General features: G+C 39.9%; 1 protein-coding gene across 1 annotated transcript; it reads right to left on the bottom strand.

Annotated features, from left to right (window-relative positions):
- Positions 1–3,131: 3,131 nt before the first annotated feature.
- On the bottom strand, positions 3,132–16,339 carry lrit3b (leucine-rich repeat, immunoglobulin-like and transmembrane domains 3b). The gene is made up of 6 exons (XM_061986897.1): positions 16,197–16,339; positions 8,526–8,900; positions 8,376–8,461; positions 4,577–4,870; positions 4,450–4,509; positions 3,132–4,130 (listed from the first exon to the last, which is right to left on the bottom strand). The coding sequence occupies exons 1-6, from the start codon at positions 16,292–16,294 to the stop codon at positions 3,661–3,663; spliced, it is 1,383 nt and encodes a 460-aa protein (XP_061842881.1). The 5' UTR covers positions 16,295–16,339; the 3' UTR covers positions 3,132–3,660.
- Positions 16,340–26,332: the final 9,993 nt, after the last annotated feature.

Below are 26,332 nucleotides of genomic sequence, written 5' to 3'. Positions count from 1 at the left end.
TCACTATTATGTTAGATCCACTATGGACTGGACTCTCACACTATTATGTTAGATCCACTATGGACTGGACTCTCACACTATTATGTTAGATCCACTATGGACTGGACTCTCACACTATTATGTTAGATCCACTATGGACTGGACTCTCACACTATTATGTTAGATCCACTATGGACTGGACTCTCACACTATTATGTTAGATCCACTATGGACTGGACTCTCACTATTATGTTAGATCCACTATGGACTGGACTCTCACACTATTATGTTACATCCACTATGGACTGGACTCTCACTATTACGTTAGATCCACTATGGACTGGACTCTCACACTTTTATGTTAGATCCACTATGGACTGGATTCTCACACTATTATGTTAGATCCACTATGGACTGGACTCACACTATTATGTTAGATCCACTATGGACTGGACTCTCACACTATTATGTTAGATCCACATGAACACAACCTCAACACCCACAAGTTGAAAAAAGCTGTCTGGACCTGAAGGGACATTCCTATTTTCTATGTGGTTGATAATAAGGCCAGTTGTAGGTCATCATGTAGATTGGTGTGTGCGTGTAGCGGTAGTGGTATGGCGGTGTCTAGTCTACCGTGTCGTTAAGGATGACAATGTGTTTTTATCAACAATGGCTTTATTGCAAAACTGGCTACTATCGGCCGTAACAATGGCAAAGCTGGATCAGATAGCAGAAAAAAAACATTCCATTCCTGGGACCGACAAGCAGGTTTTATTTAATATAATACAATATAACAGTATTTGTGAGAAAATATAATATAACAGTATTTGTGAGAAAACCACTATATGAGACGGCTAACAAAGTAGTAGTAGTCGTAGGATTCATCTATTTCACCGATAGAGTCCTCTAAAAAACCCCACCAACTTTATTTTAAAAGCTAACGCCGAGGAATTATTTTTAGTGACTCGCCTCGGAGTTGGTCAAAAAATGTTGTGCTCCGTGATAAATCAGGCACTTGTATCGTAGAAAGTTGTGGTCGTACGCCAGGAAGTTGGTCGACTTTTTGAGTGGGGGATTAGGATGAATTCTTCATCCAAACAGGGAACACAAGGCTGGTGCTGAAAGATATAAACATCCCGACAGTGGTGATCTCAGTGTGAGCTGACATTGTAGATTATTTTATTATGTTCGTAAGTTGTATTTCTTGTTTAGCGCTTAGCACTGGTGTTAAATGATGCTTAGTGCTCCACCAGAGCTGGATCTGCTTAACTAGGGGGTTGACGATGGAGGTAACTAGGGGTTAATGGTGGAGTTAACTAGGGGGGTAACGGTGGAGGTAACTGGGGGGTGACGGTGGAGGTAACTAAGGGATTAATGGTGGAGTTAACTAGAGGAGTAACGGTGGAGGTAACTAGGGGGTTAATTGTGGAGTTAACTAGGGGGGTAACGGTGGAGTTAACTAGGGGGGTAATGGTGGAGGTAACTAGAGGGTTAATGGTGGAGTTAACTAGGGGGGGTAAAGGTGGAGGTAAGTAGAGGGGTAATGGTGGAGTTAACTAGGGGGGGTAAAGGTGGAGGTAACTAGAGGGGTAACGGTGGAGGTAACTAGGGGGTAACAATGGATGTAACTAGGGGGTTAAAGGTGGAGGTAACTAGGGGGGAGCTAGGGGGGTAACGGTGGAGTTAACTAGGGGGGTAACGGTGGAGGTAACTAGGGGGTTAATGGTGGAGTTAACTAGGGGGTAAAGGTGGAGGTAACTAGGGGGGTAACAGTGGAGTTAACTAGGGGGTAACGGTGGAGGTAACTAGGGGGGTAATGGTGGAGGTAACTAGGGGTTTAATGGTGGCGGTAACTAGGGGGTTAATGGTGGTGGTACCTAGGGGGGTAACGGTGGAGGTAACTAGGGGTTTAATGGTGGAGGAATCTAGGGGGGTAACTGTGGAGGTAACTAGGGGGTTAATGGTGGAGTTAACTAGGAGGGTAATGGTGGAGGTAACTAGGGGGGTAACAGTGGAGGTAACCGGGGGGGTAACGGTGGAGGTAACTAGGGGGTTAATGGTGGTGTTAACTAGGGGGGTAATGGTGAAGGTAACTAGGGGGGTAATGGTGGAGGTAACTAGGAGGTTAATGGTGGAGGTACCTAGGGGGGTAACGGTGGAGGTAACTAGGGGTTTAATGGTGGAGGAATCTAGGGGTTTAATGGTGGAGGCAACTAGGGGGTTAATGGTGGAGTTAACTAGGGGGGTAACAGTGGAGTTAACTAGGGGGGGTAACGGTGGAGGTAACTAGGGGGGTAATGGTGGAGGTAACTAAGGGTTTAATGGTGGAGGTAACTAGGGGGTTAATGGTGGAGGAATCTAGGGGGGTAACTGTGGAGGTAACTAGGGGGTTAATGGTGGAGTTAACTAGGAGGGTAAGGGTGGAGGTAACTAGGGGGGTAATGGTGGAGGTAACCGTGGGGGTAACGGTGGAGGTAACTAGGGGGTTAATGGTGGAGTTAACTAGGGGGGTAATGGTGGAGGTAACTCGGGGGGTAACGGTGGAGGTAACTAGGGGTTTAATGGTGGAGGAATCTAGGGGTTTAATGGTGGAGGCTACTAGGGGGTTAATGGTGGAGTTAACTAGGGGGGTAATGGTGGAGGTAGATAGGGGGTAACGGTGGAGGTAACTAGGGTTAATGGTGGAGTTAACTAGGGGGGTAACGGTGGAGGTAACTAGGGGGTTAATGGTGGAGTTAACTAGGGGGTAACGGTGGAGGTAACTATAGGGGTAATGGTGGAGGTAACTAGGGGTTTGATGGTGGAGGTAACCAGGGGTTTAATAGTGGAGGAATCTAGGGGGGTAACGGTGGAGGTAACTAGGGGGTTAATGGTGGAGTTAACTAGGGGGGTAACGGTGGAGGTAACTAGGGGGTTAATGGTGGAGTTAACTAGGGGGGTAACGGTGGAGGTAACTAGGGGTTTAATGGTGGAGGTAACTAGGGGGGTAATGGTGAAGGTACCTAGGGGACTAACGGTGGAGGTAACTAGGGGGTTAATGGTGGAGTTAACTAGGGGGGTAATGGTGGAGTTAACTGGGGGGGTAATGGTGGCGTTAACTAGGGGGGTAACGGAGGAGGTAACTAGGGGGTTAATGGTGGAGGTAACTAGGGGGGTAACATTACGGCGTCCTCACCGTTACATGCGTACCTCTGCATAAAGGTCAGAGTTTGGTTAATTTGCGGACCGACAGGGCCTGATCTAAGATACAGATAACAAGTGCTCAACAAAAATTGCGTGTACTATTAGTGGGTGTTTTGCGGGCGACCTCCAAAGAATGCGTGCTCAACTGATAACAAGTGCAAAAGTGACACGATACATGTTCAAATGGTGGTGTTTTGGGATGGCCAACCACAGATGACATTAAAGTACATTTTAGTCGGCGGTGCTGATTTGAGATGGGAATGTTTTGAATTACGTGCTCAGGCTTTGCGCATTTTGCTCAGAAGTTGAGGTAGCGCCGTACACGTAGCGTCACAGCCTGGGTGCGATCCTCGGCTTTTGTTTGAAAACCACATTTCAAACTCGACATGGACAGATTCCTTCTTTTCAAGATTTGAAGTCTGGAAGTCCAGTCGCCCTGATTCAACCTTTGCGGTATGACCATGACCTGGATGACTGAGGACCTACACAGACGTGTCATACGTTCATGTTGGATGTAGGAATGGTTGTGTTGTCTGATAGCTCCAGTGTGGTGTTGTTCATGACTTTCTTTAGACCCTTGAAGTTTACATTGAGAAGTTTGTCAACAAAAACGGGAGTTGGCTTTGTGTTGTTTCTTTGAGAAGGTAACCTAACGATTTGTGGTACCTGGTTGTCCTTCAGTAAAAGAGTGGGAGAGGCATTCGGCGTCCTGTTAAGCTTGCGGTTCCTGGACGATGACTTTGGTGGAGTCTTCTGGGACTTCTTCTTTGGTGGAGTCTTCTGGGACTTCTTCTTCTGCAGTCGGGGGAGCCGCGTGACTCCCACCACCTTTAGCCTAATGGGAGCTTCAGCTATTCCTGCCATGTTCCGAGCTTGGCAACGATATTCACCCGCATCCTGGTACGACAAGGCATCCAAGCTGATTATTGACCAGCGGACTCCAACTCGCGGAGATCCTTGCATGCCTAGAACAGGAGCACTGTCAGTAATCGTCTGCACACAATGTTGGTATGCCAAACGTTTGAAGGGGCGTTTAACCCGTCCCACAGACTTCTACAGAGTATGAATAGATAGCTTTTAGAATAGAAATCCATAGGAACTGATAGCAAGTGTATTTCGTTGTATTATACGCGCTTGACATAGATTATAACACATCACATAAAACGCATCAGATAAGACTGTACTTGTGTTTAGAGACTAGCTGCAAATGAGCTTCCCCTACTTGAAAGACCAGCAACTGCCACTGTATCATTCAAAGAACTGGAAGACAAAAATACTGCTTACAACTTTTCAGATTCCTGGGCAGCTCTTCATTGTTCCCAACGATGTCCTGTTGACAGCAACCTGGAGAGAAAAAATACCAGACCGATATGACTTGATTCGAAAACTCCAAGGACACGGCACGCCTCACCGACGTAGGTTGAAGTTTTGACCCAGGTCAAAGTCGGGGTCGGGTAGCCGGTGGCGTCACAACGGAGGATAACGTTGCTGCCCAGCGGAGACATGACTCTGGTGGCCACGGGCTGGACAGAGGGTCTCATGCAGCGAGGCAGCTCGGCTTTGGTCAGTGGCATCCCTGACTGACCCAGAGATCTGCTGCATGTAAGCAGATGGTCCATGAGAACCACGGGAGTTCCCAGGGACATTGACAATGACACCACCAAGGAGATCTGGCAGTCACACAACCATGGGTTGTCATGGAGACCTAGGTATCCAGGAGAATTTCTCTCGATTACATTATTGATATGTTTCATGCACTTTATGTAGCACTGGAGATCTACCAATTAGCTTTCCACACCTATCCGAATAGAGCTCAAGAAACTACATGAATTGATACATTTGACGAGGCAAATGTGATATTAGTCAGAGTATCAACATGCAAGGTTTAGTTGTAAACATATAGTCTGAGGCGGGGGCGTCGCTCGGTTTGCAAGATCTTTTTGGCATTATATCACAATGACACAGCAAACACTGACTTCAGCTAAATGGTAGAACGTGGAAGTTAGGTTTCACTGTCGTTGCCAATATGAGCGTTGAAGTCCCCCAGTAGAACGAGGGAATCACCCGGGGGAGCACTCTCAAGTACTCCCTCGAGTGAATCCAAAAAGGGTGGGTACTCTGAGCTGCCGTTTGGCGCGTAAGCGCAAACAACAGTCAGGACCCGTCCCCCCACCCGAAGGCGGAGGGAAGCTACCCTCTCGTCCACCGGGTTGAACTCCAACATGCAGGCTCTGAGCCGGGGGGCAACAAGAATTGCCACCCCAGCCCGTCGCCTCTCACTGCTGGCAACGCCAGAGTGGAAGAGAGTCCAGCCCCTCTCGAGAGAACTGGTTCCAGAGCCCTTGCTGTGCGTCGAGGTGAGTCCGACTATATCCAACCGGAACTTCTCTACCTCGCGCACTAGCTCAGGCTCCTTCCCCCCCAGCGAGGTGACGTTCCACGTCCCAAGAGCTAGCTTCTGTAGCCGAGGATCGGACCGCCAAGTGCCCTGCCTTCGGCTACCGCCCAGCTCACATTGCACCCGACCTCTATGGCCCCTGCTATGGGTGGTGAGCCCATTGGAGGGGGGACCCACGTTGCCTCTTCGGGCTGTGCCCGGCCGGGCCCCATGGGGACAGGCCCGGCCACCAGGCGCTCGCCATCGTGCCCCAACTCCGGGCCTGGCTCCGGAGGGGGGCTCCGGAGGGGGGCCCCGGTGACCCGCGTCCGGGCGAGGGAAATCTGAGTCTCGGTTCTTGCATTTCCATAGAAATGAAAATGGCACCCCACCCGGAAAAGGGTGGAGTGCCATCTCCGGGTTGGGGAGGAGATCTTGCCCCAAGTGGAGGAGTTCAAGTACCTCGGAGTCTTGTTCACGAGTGAGGGAAGAGTGGATCGTGAGATCGACAGGCGGATCGGTGCGGCGTCTTCAGTAATGCGGACGCTGTATCGATCCGTTGTGGTGAAGAAGGAGCTGAGCCGGAAGGCAAAGCTCTCAATTTACCGGTCGATCTACGTTCCCATCCTCACCTATGGTCATGAGCTTTGGGTTATGACCGAAAGGACAAGATCACGGGTACAAGCGGCCGAAATGAGTTTCCTCCGCCGGGTGGCGGGGCTCTCCCTTAGAGATAGGGTGAGAAGCTCTGTCATCCGGGGGGAGCTCAAAGTAAAGCCGCTGCTCCTCCGCATCGAGAGGAGCCAGATGAGGTGGTTCGGGCATCTGGTCAGGATGCCACCCGAGCGCCTCCCTAAGGAGGTGTTTAGGGCATGTCCGACCGGTAGGAGGCCACGAGGAAGACCCAGGACACGTTGGGAAGACTATGTCTCCCGGCTGGCCTGGGAACGCCTCGGGATCCCCCGGGAGGAGCTGGACGAAGTGGCTGGGGAGAGGGAAGTCTGGGCTTCCCTGCTTAGGCTGCTGCCCCCGCGACCCGACCTCGGATAAGCGGAAGAAGATGGATGGATGGATGGATGGAAGTTAGGGTTAGGGTTAGGGTTAACCCTAACCCTAACCCTAACCCTTCAGCCGTCTTTAGTGAGCATGAGATGGTCCAAACACAGAAGGACCGTGTTGCACCGTAGCGGGCAACGTTGCACAGATGACAGCAGTGTATACCAACTTGCACAGCCCGACAGAGTTGACATGAAAACAGAGGAGGTTCTGGTAAAAAGAAACTTTCTTGCTTGGAAAACCGAGGCCGGATGTCCAACCAAAGATATGTCGTCCGTGCACAACCTCTTTGACTCATAGTTTTTGCACTTGCAAGATTGTTTTGCTTACAACATGTTGCTACTGTACTAGAATTACACGGCAAACACTGACAAAATGGAATTGTTAGTTTCCTGTTATGACTGTAATGGTACTTTAAGGTATTTAGACCACAGGCCACACCTGGATAGTAGGGATGGGTGATGTGAACTATTACAAATAACCTGCCATTTATGGTGAAAACGATAGAAATCTATCATTGCCCAGACACACCCTCCTAGTTTTTGGAGTTTTGGCACAAACCGTTGGACTTGATCTGACCAATCTAAGTCTAAGACTACATGTGACCAATCTAAGTCTAAGATAGGATGTGACCAGTCTAAGTCTAAAATGGTATGTGACCAATCTAAGTCGAAGACTAGATGTGACCAATCTAAGTCGAAGACTAGATGTGACCAATCTAAGTCTAAGATTGGACGTGACCAATCTAAGTCTAAGACTAGGTGTGACCAATCTAAGTCTAAGGCTAGAAGTGACCAATCTAAGTCTAATACTAGATGTGACCAATCTAAGTCTAAGACTAGATGTGACCAATCTAAGTCTAATACTAGATGTGACCAATCTAAGTCTAAAACTAGATTTGACCAATCTAAGTCTAAGACTAGATGTAACAATCTAAGCCTAAAATTAGATGTGACCAATCTAAGTCTAATATTGGACATGACCAATCTAAGTCTAAGACTAGGTGTGACCAATCTAAGTCCAAGACTAGATGTGACCAATCTAAGTCTACGAATGGACGTGACCAATCTAAGTCTAAGACAAGGTGTGATCAATCTAAGTCTAAGACGAGATGTGACCAATCCAAGTCTAAGACTAGATGTGACCAGTCTAAGTCTAAAATGGGATGTGACCAATCTAAATCTACGACTAGATGTGACCAATCTAAGTCTAAGTTTGGACGTGACCAATCTAAGTCTAAGACTAAGTCAGTGCCCTAAACACCTCCCTAGGGAGGCGTTCGGGTGGCATCCTGACCAGATGCCCGAACCACCTCATCTGGCTCCTCTCCATGTGGAGGAGCAGCGGCTTTACTCTGAGCTCCTCCCGGATGACAGAGCTTCTCACCCTATCTCTAAGGGAGAGACCCGCCACCCGGCGGAGGAAACTCATTTGGGCCGCTTGTACCCGTGATCTTGCCCAAAGCTCATGACCATAGGCGAGGATGGGAACGTAGATCGACCCAGCTCCTTCTTCTCCTCCCTAGGGAGGTGTTTCGGGCACGTCCGACCGGTAGGAGACCACGGGGAAGACCCTGGACACATTGGAAAGACTATGTCTCCCGGCTGGCATGGGAATGCCTCAGGATCCCCCGGGAAGAGCTATAGAAAGTGGTTGGGGAGAGGAAAGTCTGGGCTTCCCTGCTTAGGCTGGCGCCCCATCGACCCGACCTCGGATAAGCGGAAGAAGATGTATGGATGGATGGCAGTTCAAATACATTTAGGTTGTAAAGTCATACCCAGAATTCTTCTTCGCACTGATCCGCTCTGTTGACCCGGAAAGGGGAACCAAAGATCCAACAGTTCTGCAGACAACATGGTCAACCTAAAGAGAGAAGACGTGTTCACTGAAAGGCAACACAGGTGTGGGACTTAGTAAGGAGCCACACCTGTTGCTGGACAGGTCCAGGTAGGTGATGTTGGGGAGGAAGAGCGCAGCGTGAGACGGAAGGCTGGACAGTCGGTTGTTGTGGAGACCCAGGGTCTGGAGACGAGGCATGTCCCGGAGTCCCTCCCAAGGGAACGCCGCCAGGTGGTTTCCATCCAGACGCAACTCTCTCAGGGCTTTCAGGTTGACGAAGCTGCTGGGGTGGACGGCCGTGATGGAGTTGTAGGTCAGCCACAGGAAGAGCAGCTCTGACAAGTTGTAGAAGGCCGCCCGGGGTATCTTGGTGATGGGAGTCCTTTCCAGGCGCAGTTTGACCGTGTCGGCTGGGACGTTGACGGGAACTCCTGAGATCCTGGGGTCACTGCAGTGCACCCCCCTGAGAGCAAGGAATCATACTTCTGTTAGAACCGAGGTTTAGATCTTCTTTTCTTCAAATACGGACTGTGGTATAAGCCATGGGTGTCCAGAAATTCCTGGTTTTCCTGAAATTTCAGGAATTCCGTAATATAATTTCTCCATTCAACATGTTACTATTTCAACATTTCTCGACCCATTTGGAAAGATTCCAACACCAACCATTTCAACTCATTCAGAGTGTTTGACCATTTTCAAAATAATTCTCGCTTTTCCCGAAATTCCCAAATTTTGGGGAAATTCCCGTTGCAATCAATGGGACATTCTTCAAAGTTCCACAATTCCCCCATTTTTCATCTGATTCAAACTGTTCCAACTTCAACACATTTCACCATCCTAGAAATTCAAACTACTTTTTTTCCAAGTTCAAAAAAATTCCAGGATTTTCCAGAATTCCTGGTTTTCCAAAGCCTTATTTCCATCCTTTTTTTCTGGTGACTACTCCTTCCACATTTTTCAAGCCACTTCATCCGTTCCACCATCAAGACATTCCTCTTAATTAGGACAAAAAAACAATAATTTTTTTAAAACTGGAAAAATTCCTGCTTTTCCTGAAATTCCAGGAATTCCGTAATAACCTTTTCTCAATCAAACATGTTACTAATTCAACATTTCTCGACCCATTTGGAAAAATTCCAACACCAACCATTTCAACTCATTCAGAGTGTTTGACCATTTTCTAAATAATTCTCGCTTTTCCCGAAATTCCCAAATTTTGGGGAAATTCCCGTTGCAATCAATGGGACATTCTTCAAAGTTCCACAATTCCCCCATTTTTCATCTGATTCAAACTGTTCCAACTTCAACACATTTCACCATCATGGAAATTCAAACTACCTTTTTTCCAAGTTCAAAAACATTCCAGGATTTTCCAGAATTCCTGGTTTTCCAAAATCTTATTTCCATCCTTTTTTTCTGGTGACTACTCATTCCACATTTTTCAAGCCACTTCATCCGTTCCACCATCAAGAGATTCCTCTTAATTAGGACAAAAAAACAATTTTTTTTTTTTTTAAACTGGAAAAATTCCTGCTTTTCCTGAAATTCCAGGAATTCCGTAATAACCTTTTCTCAATCAAACATGTTACTAATTCAACATTTCTCGACCCATTTGGAAAAATTCCAACACCAACCATTTCAACTCATTCAGAGTGTTTGACCATTTTCAAAATAATTCTCGCTTTTCCCGAAATTCCCAAATTTTGGGGAAATTCCCATTGAATAAAATGGGACATTCTTCAAAGTTCCACAATTCCCAAATTTTTCATCTGATTCAAACTGTTCCAACTTCAACACATTTCACCATCCTGGAAATTCAAACTACCTTTTTTCCAAGTTCAAAAACATTCCAGGATTTTCCAGAATTCCTGGTTTTCCAAAGCCTTATTTCCATCCTTTTTTTCTGGTGACTACTCATTCCACATTTTTCAAGCCACTTCATCCGTTCCACCATCAAGAGATTCCTCTTAATTCGGACAAAAAAACAAATTTTTTTTTTTAACTGGAAAAATTCCTGCTTTTCCTGAAATTCCAGGAATTCCGTAATAACCTTTTCTCAATCAAACATGTTACTAATTCAACATTTCTCGACCCATTTGGAAAAATTCCAACACCAACCATTTCAACTCATTCAGAGTGTTTGACCATTTTCAAAATAATTCTCACTTTTCCCGAAATTCCCAAATTTTGGGGAAATTCCCATTGAAATCAATGGGATATTCTTCAAAGTTCCACAATTCCCAAATTTTTCATCTGATTCAAACTGTTCCAACTTCAACACATTTCACCATCCTGGAAATTCAAACTACCTTTTTTCCAAGTTCAAAAACATTCCAGGATTTTCCAAAATTCCTGGTTTTCCAAAGCCTTATTTCCATCCTTTTTTTCTGGTGACTACTCATTCCACATTTTTCAAGCCACTTCATCCGATCCACCATAAAGAGATTCCTCTTAATTAGGACAAAAAAACAATGTTTTTTTTTTTAACTGGAAAAATTCCTGCTTTTCCTGAAATTCCAGGAATTCCGTAATAACCTTTTCTCAATCAAACATGTTACTAATTCAACATTTCTCGACCCATTTGGAAAAATTCCAACACCAACCATTTCAACTCATTCAGAGTGTTTGACCATTTTCTAAATAATTCTCGCTTTTCCCGAAATTCCCAAATTTTGGGGAAATTCCCGTTGCAATCAATGGGACATTCTTAAAAGTTCCACAATTCCCCCATTTTTCATCTGATTCAAACTGTTCCAACTTCAACACATTTCACCATCCTGGAAATTCAAACTACCTTTTTTCCAAGTTAAAAAAAATTCCAGGATTTTCCAGAATTCCTGGTTTTCCAAAGCCTTATTCCATCCTTTTTTTCTGGTGACTACTCATTCCACATTTTTCAAGCCACTTCATCCGATCCACCGTCAAGAGATTCCTCTTAATTAGGACAAAAAAACATTTTTATTTTTTTAAACTGGAAAAATTCCTGCTTTTCCTGAAATTCCAGGAATTCCGTAATAACCTTTTCTCAATCAAACATGTTACTAATTCAACATTTCTCGACCCATTTGGAAAGATTCCAACACCAACCATTTCAACTCATTCAGAGTGTTTGACCATTTTCTAAATAATTCTCGCTTTTCCCGAAATTCCCAAATTTTGGGAAATTCCCGTTGCAATCAATGGGACATTCTTCAAAGTTCCACAATTCCCCCATTTTTCATCTGATTCAAACTGTTCCAACTTCAACACATTTCACCATCCTGGAAATTCAAACTACCTTTTTTCCAAGTTCAAAAACATTCCAGGATTTTCCAAAATTCCTGGTTTTCCAAAGCCTTATTTCCATCCTTTTTTTCTGGTGACTACTCCTTCCACATTTTTCAAGCCACTTCAACCGTTCCCCCGTCAAAACATTCCTCTTAATTAGGGAAAAAAAAAAATTTTTTTTTTTTAACTGGAAAAATTCCTGGTTTTCCCGAAATTCCAGGAATTCCGTAATACCATTTCTCAATTCAACATGTTACTACTTCAACATTTCTCGACCCATTTGGAAACATTCCAACACCAACCATTTCAACTCATTCAGACCATTTTAAGTTGTTTACCATTTTCAAAATAATTCTCGCTTTTCCCGAAATTCCCAAATTTCAATGGGACATTATTCAAAGTTCCACAACTCCCACATTTTTCATCTGATTCAAACTGTTCCAACTTCAAAATATTCAGCCTGTTTGGGAATTGTGTGCTCTACTTCAACAATTATAAAAAAAAATTCCAGGATTTCAGTTCAACTTCAGCATTGGAGCATTCACACGCAATTCCTCCAGGAATTGTCTCATCTCGTTCAACTTCTTCTTCTTCTCCAGATTTTGGCGCGCTCTACCTTCCACATTTGTCACCCGATTCAAACCGTTCCAACTTCAAACTGTTCAGTCTATTACCAGATTTTCCCAGATTTTCAGGTTTTCCGGGACATCTTTCCCTTTCAAAATGAATTGGCCATTTTTCAAACTTCCACCATTTCCACATTTTTCAAACTATTCAAACCATTCCACCTTCAGCACATTCCACTCATCCTGGAAATTCAAACTATCATTTTTCCAAGTTCAAAAAAATTCCCGGTTTTCCCCGAAATTCCCGAATAACATTTCTCAATTAAAAATGTTACTACTTCAACATTTCTCGACCGTTTTGAAAAATTCCAACACCAACCACTTCAACTAGTATTCTAAAAAAAATTCCTGCTTTTCCCAAAAGTCCTACATTTCCATGAAATGTCCATTGAAATCAATGGGACATTTTTCAAAGTTCCACAACTCCTACATGTTGTATCCAATTCAAACTGTTCCAACTTCAAAATATTCAGCCTGATCAGGAATTGTGTGCTCTCCTTCAATATTTATAAAAAAAAAATTCCCGGATTTTCGAAAATTCCCAGTTTTTAGGGACATTTTCCCAATTCAAAATGACTGATCCATTTTTCAAACTTGCACAATTCCCACATTTTACAACTGATTCAAAAACAAACAACCATTTTCCACGTTCAACAATTTTCCAGGAATTCCTGGGTTCTTTGGAACCTTATTTCACATTTTTCAACCCATTTTAACCGTTCCACTGTCAACACATTCCTCAGTCAGGACAAAAAAAATAAATAAGTTGGTTTAAGAACTTTAAAAATTCCGTAATACCATTTTCCAATTAAAAGACTGTTACTACTTCAACATTTCTTGACGGATTAAAAAAAATTCTAACACCAACCAATTGAGCTCATTCGGCACATTCATACTCCTAATTGTTTTTGGGGTTTTTTAAATCCCACTTTTCCCCAAATTTCCAGGAAGTTCCCATTGAAATCAATGGGACATTTTTCAAAGTTCCACAACTCCCACATGTTGTATCCAATTCAAACTGTTCCAACTTCAAAATATTCAGCCTGATCAGGAATTGTGTGCTCTCCTTCAATATTTATAAAAAAAAAATTCCCGGATTTTCGAAAATTCCCAGTTTTTAGGGACATTTTCCCAATTCAAAATGACTGATCCATTTTTCAAACTTGCACAATTCCCACATTTTACAACTGATTCAAAAACAAACAACCATTTTCCACGTTCAACAATTTTCCAGGAATTCCTGGGTTCTTTGGAACCTTATTTCACATTTTTCAACCCATTTTAACCGTTCCACTGTCAACACATTCCTCAGTCAGGACAAAAAAAAAACCAAGTTGGTTTAAGAACTTTAAAAATTCCGTAATACCATTTTCCAATTAACAAACTGTTACTACTTTATCATTTCTTGACGGATTTAAAAAAATTCTAACACCAACCAATTGAGCTCATTCGGCACATTCATACTCCTAATTGTTTTTTGGTTTTTTTAAATCCCACTTTTCCCCAAATTTCCAGGAAGTTCCCATTGAAATGGATGGGACATTTTTCCAAGTTGCGCAATTCCCTCATTTTGCAACCTATTTAACCTGTAAATGGTCAATAAAAAGAGAATACAACAAATCCTTTTCAACTTATATTCAATTGAATAGACTGCAAAGACAAGATATTTCATGTTCACACTGAGAAACTTTATCATTTTTTGCAAATAATCATGAACTTAGAATTTAATAGCAGCAACACATTGCAAAAAAGGCATTTTTACCAGTGTGTTACATGGCCTTTCCTTTTAACAACACTCAGTAAAGGTTTGGGAACTGAGGAGACACATTTTTGAAGTGGAATTCTTTCCCATTCTTGCTTGATGTACATTTTAAGTTGTTCAACAGTCTCCCTTCTCGGCGGCTTTTCTGGGTGTTGTTGATAAATGGTTTTCGCTTTGCATAGAAAGAGTTTTAACTTGCACTTACAGATGTAGCGACCAACTGTAGCTACTGACAGTGGTTTTCTGAAGTGTTCCTGAGCCCATGTGGTGATATCCTTTACACATTGATGTGGCTTTTTGATGCAGTACTGCCTGAAGGGATCTAAGGTGCGTAATATCATGGCTTACGTGCAGTGATTTCTCCAGATTCTCTGAACCTTTTGATGATATTACGGAGCGTAGATGGTGAAATCCCTAAATTCCCTGTTGAGAAATGTTGTCCTTAAACAATTTGCTCAGGCATTTGTTGACAAAGTGGTGACCCTCGCCCCCGTCCTTGTTTGTGAATGACTGAGCATTTCATGGAAATACCCAATCATGGCACCCACCTGTTCCCAATTAGCCTGTTCGATGTTCCAAATAAGTCTTTGATGAGCATTCCTCAACTTTCTCACTCTTTTTTTGCCACTTGTGCCAGCTTTTTTGAAACATGTTGCAGGCATCAAATTCCGAATGAGCTAATATTTGCAATATCTTGTCTTTTCAGTTTCTTCAATTGAATATTGTCATGTCTATGATCATGTTTTGTTTAAGTTATGTCCTGTTTGGTTTTTGGACTCTTTTTTTGGTTCCTGTTTTCACTCCATTGTTTTGTCACCATAGCAACCATTAGTTTCACCTGGTTCACATTTTCACTCACGCACCTGTTGTCAATCATGTCACTGTTATTTAAGCCTGTCTTTTTCTGTTGGTCGTCCTGGCGACATTACCCCTGTTACGTCTACTACCCACGCTACCCATGATACTCATGTTTATCATACTTCATGCTGTTCGTTCTGGTCACAGTAAGTGTTATTTTGTTTCATGTCCATAGTTTTGCCTTTGTGCTCGTTTTTTTTGTTTCATAGCCAAGTTTGTTCTCCGCCTTGTGTTGGTCCTTTTCTTTAGCGTTATAATAAATCACGTATCTACCTTCATCCGATGTCCGGTCCAGTTGTTTTGCATCTCGGGAAAGCAACCCACGCAATAAGTTGCGTCGCCCAAGTCCGCGTCGTGACACATTTAAGTTGAAAAGGATTTGCAAATCATTGTATTCTCTTTTTATTTACACAACGTGACAACTTCACTGCTTTTGGGGTTTTGTACGTGCCTCCACTTAGATAGCGTCTTTCCCCCGTCATCTATGGTGTGATGCAAAACAACTGGACCGGACATCGGATGAAGGTAGATACATGATTTATTATAACACTAAAGAACAGGACCAACAAAAGGGGGAGAACAAACTTGGCTATGAAACAAAAAAACGAGCACAAAGGCAAAACTATGGACATGAAACAAAATAACACTTACTGTGACCAGAACGAACAGCATGAAGTATGATAAACATGAGTAGCATGGGTAGCGTGGGTAGTAGACGTAACAGGGGTAATGTCGCCAGGACGACCAACAGAAAAAGACAGGCTTAAATAACAGTGACATGATTGACAACAGGTGCGTGAGTGAAAATGTGAACCAGGTGAAACTAATGGGTTTTTTTAGCGCTTCCATATGGGGTCTACAGGCAGATAAAAGTCCAAAAGATAACTTGTATTGCAGTAGAAATGGCAACAGCAGAGGATGCATGTGCATGTACAAGCCAGTCCGCCCCAGAAAGAGACGATGGAGGAAAAATACACACAAAAAAAATACACAAAAACAGGTAGTAATAGGTTAAAAAATACTAATAGTTTTCCTTCATAGGATGCTAATCATTATAAAACAAGAATTGGATAATTACAAAATACAAAGCAATTAGTGTTTAAATATAAATATAATGAATGGATAAAAAGGAAAAAAATATGCCATTAAAAATGAAAAAAATCTGATAAATAATATATTGATCTTTCATTAAAGCTGAGAAAAAAAGGGTAATGTGACAATGAAAGAGAAGGAAGAGTCACTCCACCTGAGTTGTGAGGTTCCATAGGTGCAGACACACAAGGGTGGGCAGGAGGTGAGGACGGCCGGGTGTTGCAGGAAGCAGAGCAGGACCAGCAGATACATCCTTCATTCAGGCAAACCCCTCCGTGTCGCCATACTCTCCTTCGTGTCCGCTCGCCGTTTGTGTCTGCAAGGCGACGTGAAACTGAATCCCAGATTAGCTGGGATTACACTTCTCCCGAGAAGCAGTGTAATCCCACACTGCTCCCACGGAAGAACACATCACAACATCAGGGCCAATTGGCCGGAGCCATTAGGCATGGAAAAGCTACACAACCATCATGGTAGCAGTCATCAGTGGTTTTTTTGTCATTAGTTTTGTCGTGCCGCGCGCCGTTGAGTGATGTTTCATGAGAGTAGAGGCGCAAATGACAAATGCCACACAAAAACTGGTGGTTGTCATCAGCTGAAGTGTTGACAGTAAACAGTGTTTTTTTGTCATTAGTTTTGTAGTGCTGCATGCCATTGAGTGATGTTTCATGAGAGTAGAGGTGCAAATGACACAAGAAAAACTTTTTGCTTTGGGACATAATATACAGGACGATTGTTGCAAAAAAATGATTATTTTGATTGATATTGACATCACGATTACCGTAAATTCTGGAATATAATTTATAAATCGGTGCAGCGGATTTGTGGATTTTCCTTTGTTGACGGCCATAATGCAAATAGTTTTGCTTTTTTGTCATTAGTTTTGTCGTGCTGTATGCCTTCGAGTGATGTTTCATGAGAGTAGAGGCGCAAATGACACGGGAAAAACTCTTTGGGATGTAAAATACAGGACGATTATTGCAAAAAAAAGATTACTCTGATTGATATTGACATCACGATTACCGTAAATTCTGGACTATAATTTATAAATCTGTGCGGCAGATTTATGGATTTTCCTTTGTTGACGGCCATAATACAAATAGTTTCGTTTTTTTTGGTCATTAGTTTTATCGTGCCGTGCCTTTGAGTGATGTTTCATGAGAGTAGAGGCGCAAATGACACGGGAAAAACTCTTTGGGACATAATATACAGGACGATTATTGCAAAAAAATGATTATTTTGATTGATATTGACATCACGATTACCGTAAATTCTGGACTATAATTTATTAATCAGTGCGGCAGTCGTGCCGCGCGCCATTGAGTGATGTTTCATGAGAGTAGAGGTACAAATGACAAGGGAAAAACTCTTTGGGGCGTAATATACAGGACGATTATTGCAAAAAAATGATTATTTTCATTGATATGGACATCACAATTACCGTAAATTCTAGACTATAATTTATAAATCGGTGCGGCAGTCGTGCCGCGCACCATTGAGTGATGTTTCATGAGAGTAGAGGTACAAATGACACGAGAAAAACTCTTTGGGACATAAAATACAGGACGATTATTGCAAAAAAAATAATAATCATGATTATTTTGATTGATATTGATATTCTGGACTATAAGGTATTAATTGGTGCGGCAGATTTGTGGATTTTCCTTTGTTGACGGCCATAATGTAAATAGTTTGGTTTTTTTGTCATTAGTTTTGTCGTGCTGCATGCCATTGAGTGATGTTTCATGAGAGTAGAGGTGCAAATGACACAAGAAAAACTTTTTGCTTTGGGACAAAATATACAGGACGATTGTTGCAAAAAAAGGATTATTTTTCATTGATATTGACATCACGATTACCGTAAATTCTGGACTATAATTTATAAATCGGTGCAGCAGATTTATGGATTTTCCTTTGTTGACGGCCATAATGCAAATAGTTTTTTTTTTTTTTGTCCTTAGTTTTGTAGTGCCGAGTGCCATTGAGTGATGTTTCATGAGAGTAGAGGTACAAATGACAAGGGAAAAACTCTTTGGGGCGTAGTATACAAGACGATTATTGCAAAAAAAATGATTATTTTCATTGATATTGACATCACAATTACCGTAAATTCTGGACTATAATTTATAAATCGGTGCGGCAGTCGTGCCGCGCACCATTGAGTGATGTTTCATGAGAGTAGAGGTACAAATGACACGAGAAAAACTCTTTGAGACATAAAATACAGGACGATTATTGCAAAAAAATAATAATCATGATTATTTTGATTGATATTGATATTGATATTCTGGACTATAAGGTATTAATCGGTGCAGCAGATTTGTGGATTTTCCTTTGTTGAGGGCCATAATGTAAATAGTTTGGTTTTTTTGTCATTAGTTTTATCGTGCTGCATGCCATTGAGTGATGTTTCATGAGAGTAGAGGTGCAAATGACACAGGAAAAACTTTTTGGGACATAATATACAGGACGATTATTGCAAAAAAATGATTATTTTGATTGATATTGATATCACGATTACCATAAATTCTGGACTATAATTTATAAATCAATGCGGCAGATTTATGGATTTTCCTTTGTTGACGGCCATAATGACAATATTTTTTATTTTTTTTGTCATTAGTTTTGTCGTGCCGCACGCCGTCGAGCGATGTTTCATGAGAGTAGAGGCGCAAATGACAAATGCCACACAAAAACTGGTGGTTGTCATCAGCTGAAGTGTTGACAGTTAACAGTGTTTTTTTGTCATTAGTTTTGTCGTGCTGCATGCCATTGAGTGATGTTTCATGAGAGTAGAGGTACAAATGACACGAGAAAAACTCTTTGAGACATAAAATACAGGACGATTATTGCAAAAAAATGATTATTTTCCTTGATATTGACATCACAATTACCGTAAATTCTGGACTATAATTTATAAATCGGTGCGGCAGTCGTGCCGCGCACCATTGAGTGATGTTTCATGAGAGTAGAGGCACACATGACACGGGAAAAACTCTTTGGGACATAATATACAGGACGATTATTGCAAAAAAAATAATAATCATGATTATTTTGATTGATATTGATATTGATATTCTGGACTATAAGGTATTAATCGGTGCGGCAGATTTGTGGATTTTCCTTTGTTGACGGCCATAATGCAAATAGTTTTTAATTTTTTTTGTCATTAGTTTTGTAGTGCCGAGTGCCATTGCGTGATGTTTCATGAGAGTAGAGGTACAAATGACACGGGAAAAACTCTTTGGGACATAATATACAGGACGATTATTGCAAAAAAAATATTATTTTGATTGATATTGACATCACGATTACCGTAAATTCTGGACTATAATTTATAAATCGGTGCGACAGTCGTGCCGCGCGCCATTGAGTGATGTTTCATGAGAGTAGATGTTCAAATGACACGAGAAAAACTCTTTGAGACATAAAATACAGGACGATTATTGCAAAAAAATAATAATCATGATTATTTTGATTGATATTGATATTGATATTCTGGACTATAAGGTATTAATCGGTGCAGCAGATTTGTGGATTTTCCTTTGTTGAGGGCCATAATGTAAATAGTTTGGTTTTTTTGTCATTAGTTTTATCGTGCTGCATGCCATTGAGTGATGTTTCATGAGAGTAGAGGTGCAAATGACACAAGAAAAACTTTTTGCTTTGGGACATAATATACAGGACGATTGTTGCAAAAAAAAGGATTATTTTGATTGATATTGACATCACGATTACCGTAAATTCTGGACTATAATTTATAAATCGGTGCGGCGGATTTATAGATTTTCCTTTATTGACGGCCACAATGCAAATAGTTTTGTTTTTTTGTCATTAGTTTTGTCGTGCTGCATGCCGTTGAGCGATGTTTCATGAGAGTAGAGGCGCAAATGACAAATGCCACACAAAAACTGGTGGTTGTCATCAGCTGAAGTGTTGACAGTTAACAGTGTTTTTTTGTCATTAGTTTTGTCATGCTGCATGCCATTGAGTGATGTTTCATGAGAGTAGAGGTACAAATGACAAGAGAAAAACTCTCTGGGGCGTAATATACAGGACGATTATTGCAAAAAAATTTTTATTTTCATTGATATTGACATCACAATTACCGTAAATTCTGGACTATAATTTATAAATCGGTGCGGCAGATTTATGGATTTTCCTTTGTTGACGGCCATAATGCAAATAGTTTCGGTTTTTTTTGTCATTAGTTTTGTCGTGCTGCATGCCATTGAGTGATGTTTCATGAGAGTAGAGGTACAAATGACACGGGAAAAACTCTTTGGGACATAATATACAGGACGATTATTGCAAAAAAATGATTATTTTCATTGATATTGACATGACGATTACCGTAAATTCTGGACTATAATTTATAAATCGGTGCGGCAGTCGTGCTGCGCGCCATTGAGTGATGTTTCATGAGAGTAGAGGTACAAATGACACGGGAAAAACTCTTTGGGGCATAATATACAGGACGATTATTGCAAAAAAAATAATAATCATGATTATTTTGATTGATATTGATATTGATATTCTGGACTATAAGGTATTAATCGGTGCGGCAGATTTGTGGATTTTCCTTTGTTGACGGCCATAATGCAAATAGTTTTTAATTTTTTTTGTCATTAGTTTTGTAGTGCCGAGTGCCATTGAGTGATGTTTCATGAGAGTAGAGGTACAAATGACACGGGAAAAACTCTTTGGGACATAATATACAGGACGATTATTGCAAAAAAAAATATTATTTTGATTGATATTGACATCACGATTACCGTAAATTCTGGACTATAATTTATAAATCGGTGCGACAGTCGTGCCGCGCGCCATTGAGTGATGTTTCATGAGAGTAGATGTTCAAATGACACGAGAAAAACTCTTTGAGACATAAAATACAGGACGATTATTGCAAAAAAATAATAATCATGATTATTTTGATTGATATTGACATCACGATTATCATAAATTCTGGACTATAATTTATAAATCGGTGCGGCAGATTTGTGGATTTTCCTTTGTTGACAGCCATAATGTAAATAGTTTGTTTCTTTTGTCATTAGTTTTGTCGTGCTGCATGCCATTGAGTGATGTTTCATGAGAGTAGAGGTACAATTGACCAAGAAAAACTCTTTGGGACATAATATACAGGACGATTGTTGCAAAAAAGTTATAATTATGATTATTTTGATTGATATTGACATCACGATTACCGTAAATTCTGGACTATAATTTATAAATCAATGCGGCAGATTTATGGATTTTCCTTTGTTGACGGCCATAATGACAATATATATATATATTTTTTTGTCATTAGTTTTGTCGTGCCGCGCGCCGTCTAGCGATGTTTCATGAGAGTAGAGGCGCAAATGACAAATGCCACACAAAAACTGGTGGTTGTCATCAGCTGAAGTGTTGACAGTTAACAGTAATTTTTTGTCATTAGTTTTGTCGTGCTGCATGCCATTGAGTGATGTTTCATGAGAGTAGAGGTGCAAATGACACGGGAAAAACTCTCTGGGACATAATATACGGGATGATTGTTGCAAAAAAAGGATTATTTTGATTGATATTGACATCACGATTACCGTAAATTCTGGACTATAATTTATAAATCGGTGCGGCGGATTTATAGATTTTCCTTTATTGACGGCCACAATGCAAATAGTTTTGTTTTTTTGTCATTAGTTTTGTCGTGCTGCATGCCGTTGAGCGATGTTTCATGAGAGTAGAGGCGCAAATGACAAATGCCACACAAAAACTGGTGGTTGTCATCAGCTGAAGTGTTGACAGTTAACAGTGTTTTTTTGTCATTAGTTTTGTCATGCTGCATGCCATTGAGTGATGTTTCATGAGAGTAGAGGTACAAATGACAAGAGAAAAACTCTCTGGGGCGTAATATACAGGACGATTATTGCAAAAAAATTGTTATTTTCATTGATATTGACATCACAATTACCGTAAATTCTGGACTATAATTTATAAATCGGTGCGGCAGATTTATGGATTTTCCTTTGTTGACGGCCATAATGCAAATAGTTTCGGTTTTTTTTGTCATTAGTTTTGTCGTGCTGCATGCCATTGAGTGATGTTTCATGAGAGTAGAGGTACAAATGACACGGGAAAAACTCTTTGGGACATAATATACTGGACGATTATTGCAAAAAAATGATTATTTTGATTGATATTGACATGACGATTACCGTAAATTCTGGACTATAATTTATAAATCGGTGCGGCAGTCGTGCTGCGCGCCATTGAGTGATGTTTCATGAGAGTAGAGGTACAAATGACACGGGAAAAACTCTTTGGGGCATAATATACAGGACGATTATTGCAAAAAAAATAATAATCATGATTATTTTGATTGATATTGATATTGATATTCTGGACTATAAGGTATTAATCGGTGCGGCAGATTTGTGGATTTTCCTTTGTTGACGGCCATAATGCAAATAGTTTTTAATTTTTTTTGTCATTAGTTTTGTAGTGCCGAGTGCCATTGAGTGATGTTTCATGAGAGTAGAGGTACAAATGACACGGGAAAAACTCTTTGGGACATAATATACAGGACGATTATTGCAAAAAAAATATTATTTTGATTGATATTGACATCACGATTACCGTAAATTCTGGACTATAATTTATAAATCGGTGCGACAGTCGTGCCGCGCACCATTGAGTGATGTTTCATGAAAGTAGAGGCACACATGACACGGGAAAAACTCTTTGGGACATAATATACAGGACAATTATTGCAAAAAAATAATAATCATGATTATTTTGATTGATATTGACATCACGATTACCGTAAATTCTGGATTATAAATTATGAATCGGTGCGGCAGTCGTGCCGCGCGCCATTGAGTGATGTTTCATGAGAGTAGAGGTACAAATGACAAGAGAAAAACTCTTTGAGACATAAAATACAGGACGATTATTGCAAAAAAATAATAATCATGATTATTTTGTTTGATATTGACGTCACGATTACCGTAAATTCTGGACTATAATTTATAAAATCGGTGCGGCAGATTTGTAGATTTTCCTTTGTTGACGGCCATAATGCAAATAGTTTCGTTCTTTTGTCATTAGTTTAGTTGTGCCACGCGCCTTTGAGCGACGTTTCATGAGAATAGAGGTACAAATGACCAAGAAAAACTCTTTGAGACATAAAATACAGGACGATTATTGCAAAAAAATAATAATTATGATTATTTTGATTGATATTGACATCACGATTACCGTAAATTCTGGACTATAATTTATAAATCAATGCGGCAGATTTATGGATTTTCCTTTGTTGACGGCCATAATGACAATATATATATATTTTTTTTGTCATTGGTTTTGTCGTGACGCGCGCCGTCTAGCGATGTTTCATGAGAGTAGAGGCACAAATGACAAATGCCACACAAAAACTGGTGGTTGTCATCAGCTGAAGTGTTGACAGTTAACAGTAATTTTTTGTCATTAGTTTTGTAGTGCTGCATGCCATTGAGTGATGTTTCATGAGAGTAGAGGTACAAATGACACGAGAAAAACTCTTTGAGACATAAAATACAGGACGATTATTGCAAAAAAATGATTATTTTCCTTGATATTGACATCACAATTACCGTAAATTCTGGACTATAATTTATAAATCGGTGCGGCAGTCGTGCCGCGCACCATTGAGTGATGTTTCATGAGAGTAGAGGCACACATGACACGGGAAAAACTCTTTGGGACATAATATACAGGACGATTGTTGCAAAAAAATTATTATTTTGATTGATATTGACATCACGATTACCGTAAATTCTGGACTATAATTTATAAATCGGTGCGGCGGATTTATGGATTTTCCTTTGTTGACGGCCATAATGTAAATAGTTTTTTTTTTTTTTGTCATTAGTTTTGTAGTGCCGCGTGCCATTGAGCGACGTTTCATGAGAGTAGAGGCACAAATGACACGGGAAAAACTCTTTGGGACATAATATACAGGACGATTATTGCAAAAAAAGGATTATTTTCCTTGATATTGACATCACAATTACCGTAAATTCTGGACAATAATTTATAAATCGGTGCGGCAGTCGTGCCGCGCACCATTGAGTGATGTTTCATGAGAGTAGAGGTACAAATGACACGAGAAAAACTCTTTGGGACATAAAATACAGGACGATTATTGCAAAAAAATAATAATCATGATTATTTTGATAGATATTGATATTGATATTCTGGACTATAAGGTATTAATCGGTGCGGCAGATTTGTGGATTTTCCTTTGTTGACGGCCGTAATGTAAATAGTTTGGTTTTTTTGTCATTAGTTTTATCGTGCTGTATGCCATTGAGTGATGTTTCATGAGAGTAGAGGTGCAAATGACCAAGAAAAACTCTCTGGGACATAATATACAGGACGATTATTGCAAAAAAATGATTATTTTGATTGATATTGACATCACGATTACCGTAAATTCTGGACTATAATTTATAAATCAGTTCATTGGACAGAAGATGGAAGACAATAACAAGTGTCAAGGTAATTGGAATAAGGAAATAAAAGGTAGGGAGTATTCCAAAGTCCAGAGGAGAGTAGGTGTAGTGAGAGGAGGAATAAGAAGACATATCTAAATAGTTCATTGACATTGATAAGAAACATCATTTATGACTGTTGTCATCAGATATAAAGTGTAGTGTTTTAATACAATAGAGAAAGATAATTGTCCTTCATACCGACAGCCATCAGACTGTATAATATATATGTTCCTTCTTGACTGGACTTAAATGTACTTAAATGTAGAATATATGTATAGTATATTTATATTATTCACACGTGAATAATGCTGTATAATAGACTGTATTTATGTTATTCACATGTGAATAATGCTGTATAATAGACTGTGTTTATATTATTCACATGTGAATAATTCTGTATAATAGACTGCATTTATGTTATTCACATGTGAATAATGTTGTATAATAGACTGTATTTATATTATTCACATGTGAATAATGCTGTATAATAGACTGTATTTATATTATTCGCATGTGAATAATGTTGTATAATAGACTGTATTTATATTATTCACATGTGAATAATGCTGTATAATAGACTGTATTTATATTATTCACATGTGAATAATGTTGTATAATAGACTGTATTTATATTATTCACATGTGAATAATGCTGTATTATAGACTGTATTTATGTTATTCACATGTGAATAATGCTGTATAATAGACTGTATTTATGTTATTCACATGTGAATAATGCTGTATAATAGACTGTATTTATATTATTCACATGTGAATAATGCTGTATAATAGACTGTATTTATGTTATTCACATGTGAATAATGCTGTATAATAGACTGTATTTACGTTATTCACATGTGAATAATGCTGTATAATAGACTGTATTTATGTTATTCACATGTGAATAATGCTGTATAATAGACTATATTTATATTATTCACATGTGAATAATGCTGTATAATAGACTGTGTTTATGTTATTCACATGTGAATAATGCTGTATAATAGACTGTATTTATGTTATTCACATGTGAATAATGCTGTATAATAGACTGTATTTATTTTATTCACATGTAAATAATGCTGTATAATAGACTGAATTTATATTATTCACATGTGAATAATGCTGTATAATAGACTGTATTTATATTATTCACATGTGAATAATGCTGTATAATAGACTGAATTTATATTATTCACATGTGAATAATGCTGTATAATAGACTGTATTTATGTTATTCACATGTGAATAATGCTGTATAATAGACTGAATTATAGTATTCACATGTGAATAATGCTGTATAATAGACTGTATTTATGTTATTCACATGTGAATAATGCTGTATAATAGACTGTATTTATGTTATTCACATGTGAATAATGCTGTATAATAGACTGTATTTACGTTATTCACATGTGAATAATGCTGTATAATAGACTGCATTTATGTTATTCACATGTGAATAATGTTGTATAATAGACTGTATTTATATTATTCACATGTGAATAATGCTGTATAATAGACTGTATTTATGTTATTCACATGTGAATAATGCTGTATAATAGACTGTATTTATATTATTCACATGTGAATAATGCTGTATAATAGACTATATTTATGTTATTCACATGTGAATAATGCTGTATAATAGACTATTTATGTTATTCACATGTGAATAATGCTGTATAATAGACTGCATTTATATTATTCACATGTGAATAATGCTGTATAATAGACAACCAATAGTACGTTAATGTTAAATATTACCTGT

This window comes from Nerophis lumbriciformis, linkage group LG26 (assembly GCF_033978685.3).
Source record: "Nerophis lumbriciformis linkage group LG26, RoL_Nlum_v2.1, whole genome shotgun sequence".
NCBI lineage: Eukaryota > Metazoa > Chordata > Actinopteri > Syngnathiformes > Syngnathidae > Nerophis > Nerophis lumbriciformis.
This window is presented reverse-complemented; position numbering and strand designations above follow the sequence as displayed.